Source organism: Melospiza georgiana, chromosome 5 (genome assembly GCF_028018845.1).
Source record: "Melospiza georgiana isolate bMelGeo1 chromosome 5, bMelGeo1.pri, whole genome shotgun sequence".
NCBI lineage: Eukaryota > Metazoa > Chordata > Aves > Passeriformes > Passerellidae > Melospiza > Melospiza georgiana.
The window spans coordinates 17665592-17686413 of NC_080434.1; the positions used below are offsets into that span (position 1 = coordinate 17665592).

Here is a 20822-nt window from a genome sequence, read left to right on the forward strand (position 1 = left end):
AAGAAATACTGAAAAAAGCCATGACTAAGTTACCCTGCATAGAGCTATTCTGTAGATCCTCCCCTTTTTCTTAGAAGAGCTCCGCACTAATTCACAATAGTTGTGAATACATAATTTTAAGGTAAGTTTTAAATACAAAGGGAATCTATTCTAACCTATGTCCATACTGCAGAATCTTAGATCATAGTATTTGAAAGTGATTCTCAAGGTCTTAGCAATTTGATCAAAACCTCATGGCTAATAATCAAAAAACCAAAACAAAACCCCACAACCATCTAGCTCATCCCTCCCTAGCCCCTCCCACCCACAATTAAATACACCACAGCATCAGACTCTATTACCTGTGTACCTTTCACTCATTCTTGGGCAGAAATATGAATGTGGTAAAAAAAATTCCCTTAGAAGTCTTCAGCTTTCTTGTGTATTTTTTTGCCTTCAATGCAAGTACTAGTTATAATGGTGGCAAACAGAATCCCCTCTCTCATTTTCTGCTCAGTTTTGCAAAACAAGACACAAAAAATTAATTATGGAGTACTTATGTTTCCACTAAGGAAACAATTGCATGTAAACGATTAGTACATCATGAGGTATTCTAGCCTAAACAATGTTTCTCTGTGTTAAAAAGTAAAAGTAAATATAGAATATTTTAAAAAAACCCAGAAGTAATTATTAATAAAAGTGAAATCTGGTGGCTGTTTGCTGAAGGCAGGCAGTGTGCTCTGCTGGCACCAGGGGGCCTCAGCCACCCATTTATTCTCCATGTTCTCTTGCAATTTATTAAAAAGACACCCCAGAACTCAGGCAAATACATGAAAATACTGCTTTGGGATTCTTTGCTTTTTAAGATAAACCCTTCATGCCATTACAGTGATCAGGAACACACAAGTGGCAACTATTTTTCAATGCTCAGTGTTCTTGGACTCTTGATGCCATCCTGCTGGGCAGAAGTGTTGAGCCAAGTACCTCCCACTGGTCCCTCAGCAGAGAGAGAATTCTGTATAGCAAGCTCTGCACTGTGCTGCTGCACCTTGTGTAGCTCTTATTTATTAGGGAAAATGCACTGTGTGGTTACAACCCATGAGATTTGCATTTAATTCCAAAGGGCTGACAACTACACTTACTGCTGTTATTAAGCCTAAGAGATTTCTCTCTTTATACTCCCCAAGGCCAAGTTCAGCAGATGTTCCCAGCCTCGCTGGAGATCACTACCAAGGCTGTCCCTTTGCCTCAGTGGGTCTCAGCTCTGTCCCAGTTTCTACAGCCAACACCTCAAGCATTGCATCAGCCTTCAGCAAATGCAGAAAGTACACTCAAAAGCCACTTCCAGGCTGCAGTGTAACTTGACTTTTTAAAAGCTCCCGTAAACAGAAAAAGAAAATGTTGTTCTAAATGAGGAGGACACTTAGAAAAATCCAGTGTTGGTGGGAAGCTCTGAGCAGATTCAGAAACTTTTTTGCCAATTAGCTGCCAGTCTGTTTTTCAATGGACTAGTCACTGCTGAACTACAATAAATGTAGCCCAGATTACTTGATCTGCAGAGGTATCAGCACCCTCCTTCAGCAGGAGGTGGAGAAAAAAAAACCAACAGTAAAAGCACTAGAAACAACACAGGAGATGAAGTGGCCAAATGTAAGTGTGGCAGGTTTGGCACCAATCACACCATGGACCTAAGGAGGGCCATAATGGCAGCTGTGTGGCCTCTTCATCTCAGCTAATGACCATGGCTGTGACTTCATATTACAGTAAAACAAATCACTCCTCTGCTTAAGGCAACACTCTAGGATGCAGCAAGTAAAAGCAAAAGTGTGAGATGCACTGGAGTTGCCTAGCTCTTCCAAATAGACTTGTTTTAAGGTAATTTTCCCCTCCACCAGCAAGTAAATAAACAAAATTCTTTGCAAAAGGAACACATGTTCAAGAAGCTGTCTGCTTCTTGAACAGAATTTTAATCCTCAGTCTGGATACCTAAAAATCTACTCAGCTGTAGCCTCGTCAGCCAGGCCTCTGAACAGGGGTTCTCTTCAAGAGAAAGGATTGCACAGAGGTATAAAATCAAACTGGTTAAATTTAATGATTATCCTGGTTTGGAGAAGAACCAGCCAGGAAAAGAGGTCATTTTGTGTTCCTTCATACTAGAAATCATGAATTAAAAGACTGTTAGGATTAAAACCAATACCAGATTTGGGGCATATAACTTGAATGCATAGAAAAGGAAGCACTAAACAGAACTGTATTGCCCCCTCAGATCCATCCTGTAAGTAGGACAAGGAAAAAAAGATCTCTACAAGTTGATTTGAGCAATTTTAGCCAACAGTACAACACCCAGCATGGTTAAGAGAGGCATGTGCATGGCATTTGTTGGTGGAGTGAGAAGGGAAGTCGACTTAAAAACCCACAAAAAGGAGGATTGTTTTATTACCTCCAGAATTTGTCAGACCAAAAGCTATACCAGACAAATGACTAATTTCCACACTGTAATGGTACACAGGTGGCTGCATTGTGCCTTCACAAAAAATATAAACTCTTTCACTTAGCAGCCAGCCTGATCTCCCGTCTATTGAATTCTTACTGTTAAGGACACAAAAACATTTTCTGGGAGTTTATTCAGGAATAATAAACCTAACCTGTCAGGAAACAGATGGTTTAGCAGAGTTTCAATCTCTTGTGGTTCTGCAAACCCACTGATGAAATCATCTGATTGCTTAGGAGACTGTTGTCACTTTTTTGATTCAGACAGGTTGGGTGGGGAAGGAAAGCTTCTTGGTGAACCACTACATTCCCTGATCCAAACAAGAACAGCTTCTGGGCCAGCGTGAAAGGGAAAGTACTAGAAGAAGTTGGCATACCCAGAGTCTTACCTTTTTCAAAAGGATCAGATTTTAGCACAGAAAGTGAGAAAGATGGATTATCAGGAACCAAGTGAAGACAATAAGCCCTAAAAACAATCAGGGGGTTGGAGAGCCAAGATTGAGCATACTCAGCCAGCAGGGACTCAGCAGCACCTGGGAAGAAACAGCTGAGCAGAACTGCCCAAGCCATAGGTCAACATAAACACAAGACCAAACAAAAGAATTGCTTTATTTAGAAATCAAAAGCTTTATGACAAAAATGTGGTATGCTGATTTCCTACTAAAATAACCCCAACAATATTACCTATATATTATTCAGTTTAACTGGCTATTTTTTAACTTATGGTTTGTGATTAATGGGAATGGTAATGCAGCTGCTTGTAGAAGTGGGAACTGAACTCCAAGATAGGCTGCTCTAGGAACAAACAATTTATGGCAACTAATTATTTCCATTTTAAACAAAATTACTGGTCTTCCAAATTCTAAAAATATTCATATTAGCTCAGACCAAAAATTATTTCAGACCACTATACTTTCTCCATTAAAAACAAAAAATAAAAGGCAGATAATACAGAGTAAGCACATATGAAATTTTCTTTGATATTTTCCTGGCTTCCAACTTCCTCTAATACAATATTTTTCTGTGTGAAAGAAAAGTTTGCCTCCTAAGCATTATGTCTGGTAATACCATCTACTAGATCCTGTGGCATTCCACAGCCATCAAGAATTCTGTGGGTAAAATCTCCTTGCTGTTTTATCATTGCTCGACTCTGGAGCAGGAAAAGCAATTGTGGAAAAATGCATTTGACAGCCAGCAGCATGGTAGTTGCTGCATACACCACAGACTGCTGAAGGGAAAATAAAAACTACTTCATGCATGACATGCTGAATACTGAAGAATAAGATGGAAATCAGAGATGGGTGGGGTCAGGAGGCTTGACTTATTAAACTGTCTGACTAAAAAAATTCCAACATGAGAAAAGAAACAATGAAGAGATGAATTTCCAGCATTCATGTCAATACCATGGAAGTTACAGGTTCACACAAGTTTCTTTCCCTCCAGTTTAAAGGAAAATCAATGCCAATCCACACAAAAATTCACTCCATTATCTTTAAGAGAAGTGCATTCATGAATTAATTGGAAATACATATTCTCCATCTAAATAGTTTAATATGAAAAGAGTAATTGGGTATCTCAAAAGAGCTTCCTGTCTCCTTACTGTGTCCTGTCCCACCTTCTAGATTACATCACCTCCCCTTTTGATGCAGAGGCAGCTATTACAGTAACCAGTACATAGTAATTGTGGTGGTTTTGCGATAATTACTTTTTTTGTGAAGAACGTGGGCATGAATCCCACTACCTCTCATAGGTGCACTGGCATCTGGCCAGTGTCAACCCATCACATTTATGTACCTGTACAGCAGGACAGGAGCAAAAACAGCAGCCTGGACCAAAATGAAGGCAGGAGCAAAATCTTGAGGAAAGGAGAAAAAATTCTGGCTGTTTCAAATATATATGTGGTATTTTAACTGGTTATGGCCAGCTGCAAATTTAATTTCCTTTTATGCTTTTGTATCAGTCAACACAGAGCTCCCAACCTAGTTTCTAGAAGGAAGAAAGCCGTACCTGGAAAGTACATTCAGTACTTAATGGACTATTTTGAATAAGAATGTTTCATCAAGTGAAGTGAAGAGAGGCCTTATCAGAATCTGAAAACAAAACAGGAGGTATCAGAAGGCAAGCCTCCTGCACAGAGTCCTGTAATTTTGTAGGTACTGGAGATGTATATGTAGATTAGCACTAAGTCCTGCTTATTCATGCAGTGGCAATAAAATAAAGAGGAAATCATAACAAAAACTGGAACCAGAACCATTTTGACTTCTCTTAGGAAGACAGAGCAAGACCCAACACAGTAAGAGTATGCTGATGATACCATGTTTCTGAGTTTCTCTTTCCTCAAATTTACAGTTCACAGGTACATACACTGCAATGCATGCTTAAATAAGTCCTCCATTAAATCTGTGCATCTTGTTCTAACATTGTCACATTCCTGTAAAAAATACACTCTAAAGGAAGAGAACCTCAACAAGCAGGAGTCTTAAGAAGCTTTTAGCAGTGATAGACAGGAGTGAAAACATGGGTTCCTCTCCCAAAGCAGAGTGTCAGACAGGGTCTGCCCTGAGGAAGCACACCAGAGCAACACAAACCAGCAATGTCATCAATCACCATCCCTGAACTTGTGAAACTAATACACACTTGGAATCCAGGAAGGAGATTCATCACAAAAAATTGCGTCTGTTCAAAGTGAAAGGGAACCAGGTTGTGAACAGATGTAATGTTTCTGAACTCATAAAAGTGACAATATTTCAATACAAGCAAAACTATAAAACAAAGAAAATGACATTTGCAGTTAGTTCCATTACTGCCAACAATGTGGATAGACTGGTTAGAAGTGGTGTGGCCAAATGGTTCAGCAAAGGATAAAGTTTGGGTATAATCCCAGCTGAGACAATCACTACGTTGACCTCAAGAAAGCCATCTGACCTCCTTATTCCTCAATCAACCAGCTGGAAAACTGGATAAAAAGCAGAACTGCGTTGAAAACCAGATGTGCAGATAAATTGGGTCTTCCTGGGTAAATAAATTACAAAATACCCTATATAGAACATAAAGAGTTTGATGCAGGTGGGAATGGTTTATTTAGCACTTTATTATGTGTTTGATTAAAAAATGGCACTGGGGACCAAGATTGTAAACACTGCCAATTTACTTGGAAATGCATTCACATTACCAGAATGAAATGAACTGGAAAGGAATGCAACAAACAGAGAATAAGACACACACACAAAAAAAGAATTTTATAGACACAGTCCTCAGAAGTCTCTAACTCATTCACAAGGTTATTTCACACAGGATATCTTCAACAAGTTCATCGCTCACCTGAGGAAACTCAGAAAGCCCTTTCAATCCTTTTTTAAAGTTCTAAGCTGCAAGCCTGGCTTTAAAAGCAGCACAGATGATGTTACACTTTTATGACGGTCTCAACTTGTAATGTATGATAAAAGTCCATGAAACAAGAGATGAAGGCACAGATAAAGAACAACTTTATATACAGAGCATATAAATACAATAATAATTGTATTTATATGCTCTGTATATAAAGTTGAATACAACAATTGAATACAACAATTACATCAGACTGGCGATTTTTCAGATAATTATCCCTTTGAATAATTTAAGCCATAAACCAAAAATTTTCAAACATTGCACCTTAATTCCTTTTGGACATCCAGCATTCATCCCAAAAAAAGGGAGAGCAAATGAAAAAAGTAGTTTTGAAAAGTAAGTATACCTTCTAAAGTGGTAGTTTAATGAAATTTCCAGTGCCATCCTATTTAATGCACAGAACAGGAAAGACAATCCACATTCCTAGTTTTGATCTTGCCCCTGATTACCTTCTAAAAAGTTTTTTTTTTTTGCATCTTAGCCTCAGCTGGCTCATATGTAAAACATGTAATAGTGATATATTACATTGGACCAAAACGTGCAATGAAATAAATTATTTCAATCATTAGATACAAAAATTAGATAAAGTAGCTCTCATTTAAAACTCAATCAAAGACTCAGCATTCTTACAACTGACTATACACACTGAGTAACATCATAGAACTAGATGCACAGGTGACAATAAAAGAACAAGACCTAACAGGGGGAAAAACAAGAGAATGACCTCAAAATATACAATAAAGGAGTAGCTTCAATAGGATTATATACACGTACCAAGTGTCACAAAGTGAAAATTTCATTGAAGGAAACAACACATCTCACATTCTCCTCTCCTTCTCCAAAAGGAGTGATCTCAAAAAGTAGTAGAATTAAGATCAATTGAAGTCAGATCTCCAAAAAGCTTTTGCTTTCTTTTGGACTCCTCTGAACAAAGGCACCTTTAAAAAGCCATACATTGTGACTGATACTCCATCAATTCTCCCTGCTGCAAGTGAGGGCAAGATATTGATCTGATATTCTAAGATTATAGGAGTGCTTTTTCCCATTTGAGGTTATAATGTACAACTCAGTACAACTGCATATTTTACTTTATTTTTAAGGAAGACCTATACCTATGGCATAGAGAATAGAGTTTTACTTAACATCAGCCATATCGACTGTCTCCTCCACACTGCAAGGGAAGTGATGGGTCCCTAACCTCATCATACAAGGAGATAGATTCCCTCATTCTTACTGTGGTGCTCCAGGTGGATCAGAAAAATCTGATCAATGAAAAATTTTAAAAGAAAAGCTGAAAATGAAGGGTAATTATTGATGCAGTTAACGTTGTTGCAGCTGTGTGGCAGTATAAACTGAACTGACAGCTCTAGAAATCATGACTGGCTGTCAATAAACAGTGCTCTCCTTGCAGTTAGAGAGGACTGGCTTTTTAAAATTAATTTCTATTGGCATCTCTATGAAAGGATTAAGTATTATTAACAAGCCACTTTCCTAATTAAAACCCCTTCTCCCTCAACAGAACTTTTAAAACTATGATCAAACCTTGCAACACCATACAGATCTTCTGAAGCCAGGCACCCGATGTAAATTATATGTTGCAACAGTGTTACTTTAACAAATAACTTGGCCATAACACATTTAAGAAAAAAATCTAAATATCTAAGGCCAAAAGCCTACCTAGGTATGTTTTAGTGCTTAGCTCAAAAAATCTGGATTCCTGTATCAATGGTACAGATATTGCTAAAAAGTGAAAACAGAATGGGAAGTTTCAAGAAGAACAGCCTGCAAATTCAAGTGATCAAAGAGACTTTACAAGTAGACCAATAAGCAGTGGTGCTGCTAGGAATTTCACAGCTAACACCTGATCTTGCAAAAGCTGCTAGGAAGTACATCACTTTGATCTATAAACCAGTACACATCATCACAAGAGGCAGGAAACACCTATCTGGAGAGGTAACCATAAACTTACATGTAGACAAAACAAATGCCTGTGACTATAAATTAGGAATTTATCAATCACCATACAATTAATACTAAATTTTCTTCAAACTTACAAGAGAAATGTGATCACCAAAGGGGGAAATAGAGAGGGCTGCCATTGCATGTAGTAGAAAACCACACACCAAAATCTGCGAGACTAAAGGGCAAGAGAAGCAGAACCAACTGTAAATGTGCAGAAGACACATCCAAGTACATGGGAAGGATGACTGGCAAAACCTAAAAAAACACTACTGGAAGTACAGGAAATCACAGTTTGCAGGGGCTGGACAGTGCTGATTACATAAAAATATCAGGCATTAGATAACAGTAGAAGAAAGACCAGTTCATGCTTTGCTTGAAGAGCTCTCAAGCTTCACCACCTCGACTTTTAAGAACCACCAAGGGCCACAGCTGCCACAGTGGACTGCACAGCACCAGTCTCGTGGTACTGGATACACACAGCTAATTTACAGTAAGTATCAGTTCTGTGTACAGAGTGATGAGTAATAATATGCACGAGCCAACCTTTAGTGAGATGCATATTGCTAATGAATGAATAAAACCTTTAAACTAGCCTGATCTGCCAGCCTTCTAAACACTCCCATCACAACAGTGCCAATGCCCTGGTACCTATTTAGTTACACACCCAAGAAGAGAATATCCATATGCCCAGAAGAAACAAATCTCAAACCACAATGACGTTAGAGATGTTTGCAAGCATATCAATGCATCTAAATAAACCAGCTGTCTGATCCCTAATCAGTGACAAATGTTCCCTTGAAGACATTGCTCAGTAGTACAAAAGCAAGAACTTGCATTTAAGAAAATAAAGTCCCTTTCTAGAAGGACGCACTATAAAGCAAGTCTAACAAGTGCTCACTCTTCCTTTTTTCTTCTTTCTAGAAGAAGGATGAAGCGTCAAACACTGCATTTTGTTAAAATAACCATATACTAACCACATCTTGTTCTCACAATCTACAGCAATTTTGATGCTAAATACAACTATCATAAATCAACATTCGGATTAATAATGTGCTTTAAATCCCCTAAGATTTGCACAGTACAACTTTGACATTTGGGTTTTCAGCCATTAGCTCATTAGTACTAATTTGCTCATTAATGCAGAATGGAATTTTAACATGACCCTTACACAATTCGTTGCAGAATTATCTTGTAGGATGAAGCTACCCTCCCGCTGAGGATGGTGTTTTTTCTGTTTGAAACTCAACATTCTCTTTCACCAGAAACTCTAGACTCAGAACTCTCCAGTACTTTTGTTCTTAATTAACTCAGCATAATTCATCCTCTGTTTAAGATCTTTAATACAGCTTTTAGCACGGAAATCTATATGAAGTGTCTACAAGAACTAAAGAAAAAGCTCAGCTGAACAAAAGGTTGAAATAATCATACACTTTTCCCCCATGCACAGACTTTATATTGTCATGGTCTAAGCCCAGCTGGAAATTAAGCAGCATGCAGCCACTCACTCAACCTCCCTCTCTTCCCCCCACCTCAGTGGATTGGGAAGAAGAATCAAAGTAAAACTTGTAGGTTGAGATTAGTGGCATAATTGACAGTAAAGCAAAAAACAGTAATAATGGTAAATGATAATAACATTGGTAATGAAATGGGAAAAACCAGTGATGCACAGTGCAATTGCTCACCAGCCACTGAGCAATGCCAGGCCCCGTCCCAGACCCAGGCTGGCCTCCCTTCCAGGTAACTCCCCCAGCTGGTGCTGCCCATGACGTGGTGTGGAACATCCACTGCTCAGTTTGGGTCACCTCTCCCAGCTCTGCTCCCTCCCAGCTTCTCCTGTGAACCTCCTCACTGGCAGAGCATGAGCCAAGGGAAAATGTCCTTAACTCAGGATAAACATGGCTTAGCAAAACCCCAAAACATCAGTGTTATCAACAACATTTTCATTCCAAATCCTAAACATGTACTGAACAGCTACTGAAAGGAAATCAACTCTACCCTAGCTGAAATCAGGACAATTACATACAGCTATAATACACATCTTAGTAGCAAGAGGCAGACACTACCAATCTCAAAAGAGTAGGATTCTTCACTTTTTTTTCTCCTACTGGAAGACAAGATAAGAAATAAGCATGCACTCACTGTTATGTTTCACATAAAAGGAGGAAACACTTAGGTGTTCTGAAATGTCCTTGTGCTGCCATCAAACAGTGCAGCCAAATATGCAACAAAAGAATTTGGTTCCATACCTAAAAAGATCACTCAAACAAGGTATCTCAAGCAACACTGTTCATCTCTAATGCCTCATGCAAACTGCACCCCTTTTCCATTCCAAACAATTGTTTTCTTGTGAGAGAAAAAGGCAATCACAGGAGACAACCTATGCTAAAAGGAATGCTACAGGAAGATTGGCAGTCAGGCTAAAAATTGCTCACAGAAATGAACCAGTGCTTCTACATGAAGAAAAGCATAATTGGACAATATATAAACAATTCCAGAATAACAGATAATCTTTCATCATACCTATGCAAGTAAAGAATTATTAAGAAAGTAAAGAAAAAGTCTATAGACACTAAATGTCCAAACTATAGATCTTCACACATACTTAAGGGAAAAAAACCCTTTGTTTAATAATGCTACTTAATTTTATTATTACATAATTTATCCTTGTCAAATTCAGCCTTATTGTGATATATGGATTTCTCATGTGAAATTCCAACACAGACTTGATTCAAAGCAGAATACACTCAACCCATTAAAACTCTTTTCATATGCAGCTCTTCAAGTCAAATCATGTAAAACCTTCAGCCTTTTGATGACTTGCACCTGTTTTACAAACATTTTTGAAGAATGCCTGGCTACTCAGTAATTGTTTTCCTCCCCATCTAATACCTTCTGTAGCACAGTCTCACTTCAAGTTTGCCAAAGCACACTAACAGCAATGATAGCGTGAAGAACTCTAGTCCAATCAGCGAGCAGACAACTGTTTAATGTAGCCAAATAAAATGTACTCATCCGAATCCATCAGATCATGTTTTCTCCAAACCAGTAAACAGCTGCAGACACAGTCTGCTTCCCATCAAATGTTCTGTGTATAACAAACTATACCTTGTATCTGATGGTTCACTAGTAATTTTTCAATACCATAACTTTCAAAACATATGACAACTATATTTTATTGAAGAAAGGAATGGACTTAGACTGTCCAAGCCACAAATGGAAGACCCATCCAGAAACTGTACTGTAGGTGCCAAAAGTCTGCTGAGTGTCAGTATTTTCTGGCATTTTTATTGTTATGAATACAAGTGCAGACCAACTTCTTCAAAGAAGAAACACACTTGAAGCATGACAGAAAAGGAAATGCTCACAACTCCTTTTATAACAGCACAGGAGCAGAGAAAATAACTCCTTTAACACTGTCTGGAAAAGAAATCTCAAAGGAATAGTTGGAAATGTGTTTAAAAGATGGAGAACCTTAAAGATAATTGTACATCCTACATTCTGGTCTTTGGTAGCAATACTAATGACTAGCAACTTGGAAAAACTAAAATTTTGATTGCCACTTTAGTGAGACTGTTAAAGTATAAAACATCTACCCACAATGATTTTTTGTGACTTATTTTCAATTCAAAGAAAATTTTCAAATTCAAAGAAAAAAATCCTTGTATGCACAGGAAGACAGAGGAAACCAGCTAGACTGAGATACATTTGCAAATCTCTGAACAGCAATAAACCATTGTGAGCTTAAATCAGGTATTTACTATTTTTGTGAGACTGTACATAAATTCCTAGCCTTTAAAACATTTAACTGACTCCTGAACACACTTCAGAAAGCTGATTTTGCACTAGTGTGACTGCTATAAACTGAAATTAAGTGCATCCTTTCAGTGAGCACAACAAACAGGATACTAAACTGAGAATACGCAAACAGGAAACAATGACCTGGACTACAATCTCTCTCAGGGAAGACAGTGGGCAGCAGTCTGGTGAAAAATGGGATATCAATGCCTAAAATTCTTTTCCTATACCAATGACTAAAACTCTAATCCTACCCTTATCATACCCTCTTATCCATGGTTGCAGCCTGAGTTTCCTGTGGCACACATCTCCAAAAGAGCTCTCCTGCTGCTACTGTGATGCCCAATGGAAACACAGTAAAGAAAATTTGGATTAATGCCACTTTTAGAAGCATTAACTGCAGTTACTATGTTCACTTGTCTATCCTCTGAAAAAAGAATACCAAAACACTAGAGAGCTGTAATAAATTCCTTTTCAGTACCTGATTCCCTGTGGTAAGAATTGTGAAAAGCTGATACTCATTTCCTCCCTTTGAGAGTTCCTGATTTTTACCTGATAAAAGTTCTTATGGCAGAAGGGAAAATTTACCTGAGAAGAGTTCTTATAGCTTATTCCAGGATCCCAAATATGCAACACTCAAAGCCGAAAATAATCTGGCCATAAATTACCAAACGCTTACTTGCATTAATCTTTGAAAATGAAGTTGAGCATGTCAACTTTGAGGACAATGACAAACAATCTCTGCAATTCCTGGGGACTGCTGACCCAGTATTGTTAGGTAATGAATGAATTCTTGAATATGTCACAAGTCCAATTTCTAGCAAATGTCTGATGATATGCTCAGTAAAATTATTTTCTCCACTGTGACAGAACACAGAAGCAAACACTTGAAGATCTAATTTCCAGAATTTGGCCCCTACATGCAGCTGATTTATTAGAATTAGAAAACCTAGGGAAGTCTGAAGATAACTGAAGAAAGAACATAGCTACATTTATTTTTTAAAAATATAATTAATATATTAAGGAATGTATGCTACACTTGATGCATGACTTCAGCAAAGATTAACTGCAAATAACTATCAAACAGCTGTATGGCCTGTTTTCCAAAATGTATAGAAAGATAGACTGTACATAATGTAATGTCTTGAATTTCAGCACTAACATAATAGAAGATTTCCTGCTGACTTTACATCAGTCTGTAGTACAGGTGCAAAGGACTTGGGTTACTGGCAAGCATAAGGAAAATTAATCTAGAAACCAGACGAGCAGTTTCTCACATTCCATAAACAGTTAAAAAAATTAATTGCAATAGCACATGCATCAGCTCTGGATGTGTAGCCAGCTATGCTATCACTGACCAATGTAATCAGAATTCATAAAAAAGCCAAATATTTCCTCCAAAGGTAATTGATATACACAGATTACATAACCAATAAGTGGGAATTGGTCCTCCCAACTTATTTCTGGAAGTTTCTAGGTCTCCATAGGAATAAAAAATTCTGGTATCATTAAAAATATAAAAGGAAAAGGAAAACGTCAGTCATGCAAGAAATATCATTTGAAGTGAACATAATTTATCCTTTAGCTGCTTCTGCAAAAACTGTAATTCACAGTAGATGAAACATTAAAGTCCCTAAAAATGGTGGATAATATATATAGGCTATATTGCAGCCCTTATCCTCAAGTGTCACAACATCCAGAAGAAATCCCACTGACTCATTAAAAGAAAGATTTGATAGTAGAACAATTTATTACAGCAAAAACTCTCTCAAGACAAGAGGAGAAAATAAAGCCAGGCTTTGTGCAACTAGTTTTAACAGAGCCACAGCCCAAAGAGCTGAGGTTAACATCACAAACTAAGGAAGTAACTTAGTTCAGCACACCAAAACGTGAAGTTGCATACCTCACCAAAATACCTAAAAAGATCTAAAAAATCCTTCTGGAGGCCCCAAAAGACATGCTAGTATAAAAGGGCAAAATGGATGTGCTTATAGAGCACATCTGCTATCTGAGGAAGTTTTGTCACAGAATCTACCTAAGTATACTGCATCAAGCAACTCAAAGCAAATGAAAACAGCTACAGGGAAGCTTTCTCCAAAACACTCCAGAAGGAAGCAGGCAGTCTCGGCTGCTTCTCATCTGACACCAAGACACACATGCTCAAAGAAGAACAGTGTGAGAACTGAATTTAAAAGGAATGAAAGGAGCTTCTGATGCTTTAACTGTTTGGGAACTTGGCACAATAGGAACCTGATGCAAAACTTTGTGAAGAACTACAACATATATCACACATGAAAAACCCTTTAGACCTAATACCTCTTTGTCTAAGAAAAAATTGAAGTTGTATTTCCCCAACATTCCTCAAGCTACAGCCCTCTGCAACACACACTGTCATACAAGTCCAAGTTCACAAAATGCTAACACAAACACAGGGCATATTATCTGACATCTTGTTCACTTTCTAGATGATAAATTAATAGATTTCTACAAATAAAAACACACACACACAAATTCTATCTGTTCTAGTGAAAGCTGTATTTCATCACCTAGCAGACTTAACCTTCACATTAATTCTTGGAAAGTTCCATATCCTGTCATAGGTCTCATTTTATTTTTAAAAGGAAACACCAAAACTACATTATTTTCTGAGCTGCAAAGTATTTCTTTCAATTGTAAGCAAGTTCCCCATAACAACATTTCACAGAAATGAGTACTCCCACTTTGGGTCCATATTCTTTATCTGCTAAGTAATGTTTTTAGGTTAAACTTTAACAGAGTAATATTTAGCTAAACAAGTAAAGTTAAAAGATGGTCCAGGATTTTGCCACAGATGATATGTGAAATAGTGATGAGTGGATTTGAGTTAGCTTGACAGCTCACCTGACAGGCTTTCTTTCTCGTAGCAAATCTTCCAGACTCTTCTCACAGTGTTCAGCTGCCACAACCAGTCTCTCTAATTTGAAAAAAAAAAAAAAAGGTATAAGAGGACTGGAATCCAAATTAAACTCTGAGAGTAGAGACTTCTTGTTGTACCTGTTTGGCAGATGTTGAAGTATTTTGACATACCTTGTATAGAAAATTACACATAAATAAATGTTACAAGACATACAGCTTATGGATAACAACACTATTTTTTATGAGATACAGAAGATTGTCTTCCCATTTTCCTCATGCAAAGCACTGTCAATCCAACCATCCATGCATTCAGTAATCTCCCATCAAAAATGTTGAGATTACGACGTACAATGCTAGCATAGATTTTTTTAAAAGTTTAATTTTACCAAAAAAACCCCACATTTGAATGTTTTTTTGGTTTTTTTTATACTCCCCCCTTTGAAAGCCTTTTGTGGAGGAATTTACACATCTAATTTATTTTTGCATTGTTTTGCTAGTCTATTCTCACATTTCTCTGCAAGAGTGGAAACTGACAATTGCAAGCAGAACTCCACAAACATGAAATCATTAGGCATAGAACTGACACATTCTGCCAGTATCAAAATGATAACATTTGCTGCCAAATTTTCCATAGTATATCAAAATTCTTAACTGCCATTCTAACCATTATTAAAACAGAACACTCTCCTGACTTCATGGTTAGACATTTTATTTACTATCCTTCAAGTTACTTCAACTATAAGAATGAATTCTTTCCTTCATTTTTATACACACAGATAAATCTTCATGTCCTTTACTCTTTTTAATCAAAAATGCCATATTTTTTATTTTTTATTTATTAAATGTTATGTTAGTTAATATTTCCTAACCTTTCATCCCAAATAATACTGTAAGAAAATCCCAGGTTTTGTTTCAAGGAGTACTAATAAATACAAATGAAAATTATTAAATTTTTTAGACCTCCTGACTGCATAAGTGAAAAATTACATGTTTGAGGGCAAAGGAAAACACATAAGGAACTCCCTGACCCATAGAATACTTCAGTATCTGGAGTTGGCAATATCCTAATTTTGTAAAAACCTGAAACATTCCATCATACTGCATTCTAAAAGGAAGAAAAATGACTTGCCCTACTTTATGAGAGCCTGCAGATAATCAAATACATACAATGCACTTTTGTATGGGAACAGTGCTGATTTAAAAGTTAAGGGTGACAATGACTTAAATTGTCACAGGTGTTGCAGCCTCTCTGTGGAAATTATGTGTTATAGTCCTGCTGAGCTTGCAACAGAACATCTAGAGCAGAAAAAAAGAAGTTTTATTTGAGCTAACAATAAGTGTGACAACAGGTACTGAAAGAAACCTTTCAAACCTGTGCTAGAATAAAGTAACCCCTAGTGGGAGAAATCTTAAAGAAATCAAAAGATAATAATACAGGAAGCTAGCAGCCAGGACATGAGATGACAACACCAGCTGCAAATCAAGAACAAGAAACCTAACCATCACATGAAAATGTTCACAACATCAGAACATGGGTGTAGGAGTTCACCATCAAAAATACATCTATTTCCATATTCCACACAAAGACATGGCAGTGCAATTGAGCTCAGGAATTTCAGTGAGGTACAAAAAGAAGGAAGTTCTTACCTTTTATCTGTTAGTGTAACACAAAAAGACAGGACAGACAACTAATCTCTCCTTTCAGTCTACAGAGAAGAAGCAAGAGAGCCAATACCACCAATCATAGTAAAGGAATTCAGGAATTTTGAGACTGAAAACTGGTCACTTGCTGGTGCTATGAAGGCAGTATTCTGCCCAGTCACCTTAAAATATATTGTCACCAAAAAAACCCCAACTCCAAATTGTAATCATACAAAAAACTTGCTCGTTAAACAGATACTCACCATGTTTACCTCTGGTAATGTCAACGTACTGGCAAAGTCTGGGATGGGTGATTGTTTTCAGGATTTGGAATCTGCCCAGAATTTTTATGGAGTTAGGTGTTAGAGGGAGGCCATTACTTCCACAGACATCATGTGGCAGAGCTGAGGCAAAGAAGGTGGAGGCACCCATCACAGTGTCCTTCAAAGGAAACATCTTTCTCACACAATCTTAAGCCCTTCAGAGCAATTCGTGTTCCTTCAACAGAGAACACAGAGTAAAAATTTATCAGCAAAAGACACAGACTCAGGTTACTAATTGTTTACAAAATAATGCAATCAAGATCTTTTTTCCCCCCTCAGGAAGTCACACAGGAGAAACAGAAAACTTTAAAATATGGTGTCTCAAAATTTTTCTTTCTCTAAAAAAACAATCTTGTTCAAAGCAAAAAATTCCCAATAAAAAATACCAGATTTATTTGTGAATCCCAACTGACAGCAACTCCATACAGGTTGCACAAAAATCCTTATATACTAAACATATTTACTAGGTCTATGCAAATGGATCTTAGGAAAGATACCTTCTGTTTTAACTAATACAGTCCAACTAAGGATAAAAAGCAAACATAAAGATTGATCTCATTTGTGGGTTTTTTCCCCTGAAGAAACACAAGCATGAGATATGTGCTTTTACATTCTAATAAATATCAAAATAAATAGTATTGAATATAAATGTGTAGTGTTAAGGAATCAAACCTAAAAAAGGCAAGGAAAATCCAAAACAGCTTTGACCACTGGAATATTTATATTAGTATTTGTATTAAAAGTCTTATTTATAAAGATACAATACTTTCATATCTCATGAATATTTCATAATTTTTTGCAGATGATTTATTTTAGGATGTGAACAATGCACATTACAGTCAGATTTTTCCACTGGAAAGACATCAATTGGACAGAGTGCAAGCACAAAGATTTACTGGCATGCAGCAGGTTCCAATTGGAAACCCATAAGTGTGTATTTATAAGAAGAACCCCCATTCCTGTAAAAACATCTGCCAAAGAAACTACTCAACATCACAAAGAAAATATATATTAAACACTTAGAAAAAATAGCTTGGTTTACAGATTCAATTACAATCTTGATTGGCACAATGATCCTCTAATGCTTGCTCTAAAATAGAAGAAAAGCAAGTTATTATGATTAGAGTGGAGGGGAGGGGGAGTAAGATTATGTCTAGCAGCAAGATGCCTCATGTCTCAAAGAAGGTAAATATGTACTGTACAATATATCTATTGAGGTAAAATGTTCTCATTTTTACTGTAGAAAAATACTGTTAGATAATACTTCTCCAATGCACGGTACCTGCATTCAGCTGACACTTAGAAAGGAATTTTAATAAAAAGAATTGTTAAATCCCAACAATTTTAACCATTTTAAGTGATTAAACTGTCCTTGCACTTCAGATCACTTGGCTTACAAGGAGAATTACAATAATTGGAATTTGTTCAAGTAGGCAACTGCACATTCATCACTTGTTCCCTTTGGTTGGGAACCAGAGGGGCAAAAAGCAAGACCTGAGCATGAGATAAGCAAACAACCCTTCCTGTCACCCACCTAAAGGAATCAATAAAGAATTTTAACAGGTATGGAATAAATTCTCCTCCTACAGAGTTAATTACAGGGAATCCATGAAAGCAACGAAAAAGGTTTTCCAAGATATCAGCAGCTAGTTCTGTCAATTGTTACCCTCACAATCAAACTGATCTTTCCTTAATTCTCAACTTACACACATTCCAGAGACTGAGTTGAAAAATAAAATGAGTAACCCCAAACTTAAGCCTTCCACCACCTTTAGAAAGGGACACATATTACAGTTTAAATGAAAGGGGGTTTTTAACAATTTTTTCAGTCTCAACACTTCTCTAGTAACTTACTGACATTTCTAAATTCAAAAAGAATGGTTATAGATATTTTAAAAGTTTATCTAAAGAAAGCTCTTCTCTGACTATTTTTAAATTGAGGGGGTTTGTTTGTTTGTTTTTGGTTTCTTTTTTCACTTCACATCAAAGTCTGGCAGAATTAAAAACACAGGAAAGTGCTACACATTGTCCCTACTGGATTGCACACAATTCTACACCTCCAATTCACTTTTGCTGTACAGAAAAGACACATACTGCATTAATTTTATGATTTGAAGGAATTAATTATATCCTGCAGAACCTCTTTGAAATAAAAACAGGAAGAGAAGAAGAAAGGTTTGTTATTCTAAACTGACACCAGAACCAGTTAATGCAAATTCAATTTTGGGGTTGAATTTTGGAAATTCAATTCTGATAATCCAAAACAGCAAGGATGGAAGAGGAAGTGAAGACTTGTCTTATTAATGTAATCTAAAATTACTGAGTCACTGTTTCCAAAGCACCATTTATTCCATGTATGAGAGACAGTCAGTCACATCTGTGAAACGTGCCTGGCATAAAGATGAGAAGTCCAGCAGTGGATTTGTTGCATCCCACCTCTGAACAACCTTCCCCAGCTCCCTACCTTCATCCAAATCCTCCTTAGAAACCTTCATAGTACACAAAAGCACTCACCAACATTCTCAGCAAAATCAGGAAAAAAAAAGACCTTTAGAAATTCCTGTTCAATATTCAGATTAGCACTATTCTAAAAATTTTGCAGTAGGCATCGTTTTGATGTTCAAAAATGAGAAATAAAATCCAAAGTTGAACTCCACCTATCGAGCAATTTATTTGCTCCTCCAAATATCTATTGCTCTCAGAGAAAAGTGTTTTTTCTTCAGAAGTCAGGCTTTTCTAGAACCATCATTTCCAACTTCTCCACTGCATGTCCACTTCTTCAGTGCTAAGGTGATTGACTTAAGGGACACTAAGAACGCTGCCCTTAGGGAAAAAAAAGTCACAACATAATAAATCTGATCCTCAGAAGCAAATATTGCACATACACAGAGACCAACCTGAATGAGTCCTTCCAGTGAAACACACCTATAAATTCCTAAAGCATCCACATGCAGAAATCATGGTAAATAACCCCATTAGGAACTTGAAATGCCTGCTGACTGAAATGCCTCCTGAGTACTCAGGTGTAAACATTCCTTACCTTATGAAGGCAGCTTTTCTGAGTTAAAATATAATTACACTGATATTAAATTATTTTTAAAGCAATTGAGAGCAATTTCAGGAGAGTGGGTACCCTAAACGTCCTATACTTAACACTTTTCCATGAAATCATGGTATGCTAAACAAAGTGGGCCATTTCACAGGAAGAAATTCTTCCACAGAATAACTCTGCTCTTAAGTCTTAAAATACTCCTACTACCACTACAAGATATTATTAATTTGATATTGTTATTGTTAATATTATTATATTATTAATATAAAAATATCATTAATTTGATATTTTTATTATCAAATTAATAAATACTATTAATTTTATAAAATAACTGAAATAGAATATACAACTCTAACTAGTGTCGCTACTTCACAAAAAACCCTGAAACTGAGTGATTTCACAAAGTTTATTAAAATGCAGAACAGATATTGAAGAAAACTCGAATTCTGCTACATCAGTATCATAATGAAGACCTAAAATCGGGTTTGCCACCGTTTGATTTATCCGACACACACGGATTCAGGAACTAAACCTGGCACAGAGAAATGGCTTTTAGCCGGTTCTCTAAAGGACTCAGAGAAATGCCGGGGACCCTGATCCCCCCTGCGCTGCTACACCTGGGCAGAGACCCCTGGGGAAGGGGAGGGGACGGGGAGGGGATGGGATGGGGATGGGGATGGGGATGGGAAAGGGGAAGGGGGAAGGGGAAGGAGAAAGGGGATGGGCACAGGGACTGGGACGAGGAGAGGGACAGGGGATGAGGATGAGGATGGAGGGACGGGACAGGTAGCGGGACCGGCGAAGGAGCGGAGGGAGGAAGGCGAAGGAGCGGTACAGAGGGAAGGCAGAGGCTCCGGTGGTACCTGCGCCAGCGCCGCCGCCCCCGGCCCGCCCCCAGTGATGTCACTGCGCCCCGCCACCCGCTCGCTGTAGGGCCGTAGGGGCGATCCGCACAGTGCCTGAGCTTCCTTTTTTTCCCAACAAAAAACCCAACACAAACAAAACGAAACAAAATAAAAGAGAGAAAGTTTAACACCCTTCCCCCTGTGTGTGTGCGTGCTCTGCCAGTGCTCTGGAACGACGCGCTGGGCGCCTAACCCCTGCGCGTGCTGGGGGAGCGAGGCGCTCTCGGGCGCCTGCTTGCAAACGTCAGGCGCTCGCTGGGGCAGCCCTGCGAGCGGGTCCTTCTTGCCCGTGCGGGCGGCGGCGGCGGCTCCTCGGTTCATGTGAGTGTCCCTGCGGCGCCGCGGCTCGGCCGGGCGGGCTCGGCCCGCACCGCACCCTCGGTGCCCGCTCCG

General features: G+C 37.9%; 2 protein-coding genes across 2 annotated transcripts in view; one reads left to right on the top strand and one right to left on the bottom strand.

The window, feature by feature from the left end:
• Window positions 1-20413, bottom strand: part of TBCK (TBC1 domain containing kinase) — an 88595-nt gene extending 68182 nt beyond the window's left edge. Inside the window, exons 1-3 of the mRNA XM_058024279.1 lie at window positions 20388-20413; window positions 16413-16647; window positions 14494-14566 (exon numbers count right to left, since the gene is read on the bottom strand). Of these exons, the coding sequence (XP_057880262.1) occupies window positions 14494-14566; window positions 16413-16605 (266 nt within the window). The 5' untranslated portion in view covers window positions 16606-16647; window positions 20388-20413. The remainder of the gene's footprint in view (window positions 1-14493; window positions 14567-16412; window positions 16648-20387) is intronic.
• Window positions 20414-20705: 292 nt separating this feature from the next.
• Window positions 20706-20822, top strand: part of AIMP1 (aminoacyl tRNA synthetase complex interacting multifunctional protein 1) — a 31406-nt gene continuing 31289 nt past the window's right edge. The window contains exon 1 of the mRNA XM_058024625.1: window positions 20706-20750. Coding sequence (XP_057880608.1) covers window positions 20749-20750 — 2 coding nt within the window. The 5' untranslated portion in view covers window positions 20706-20748. The remainder of the gene's footprint in view (window positions 20751-20822) is intronic.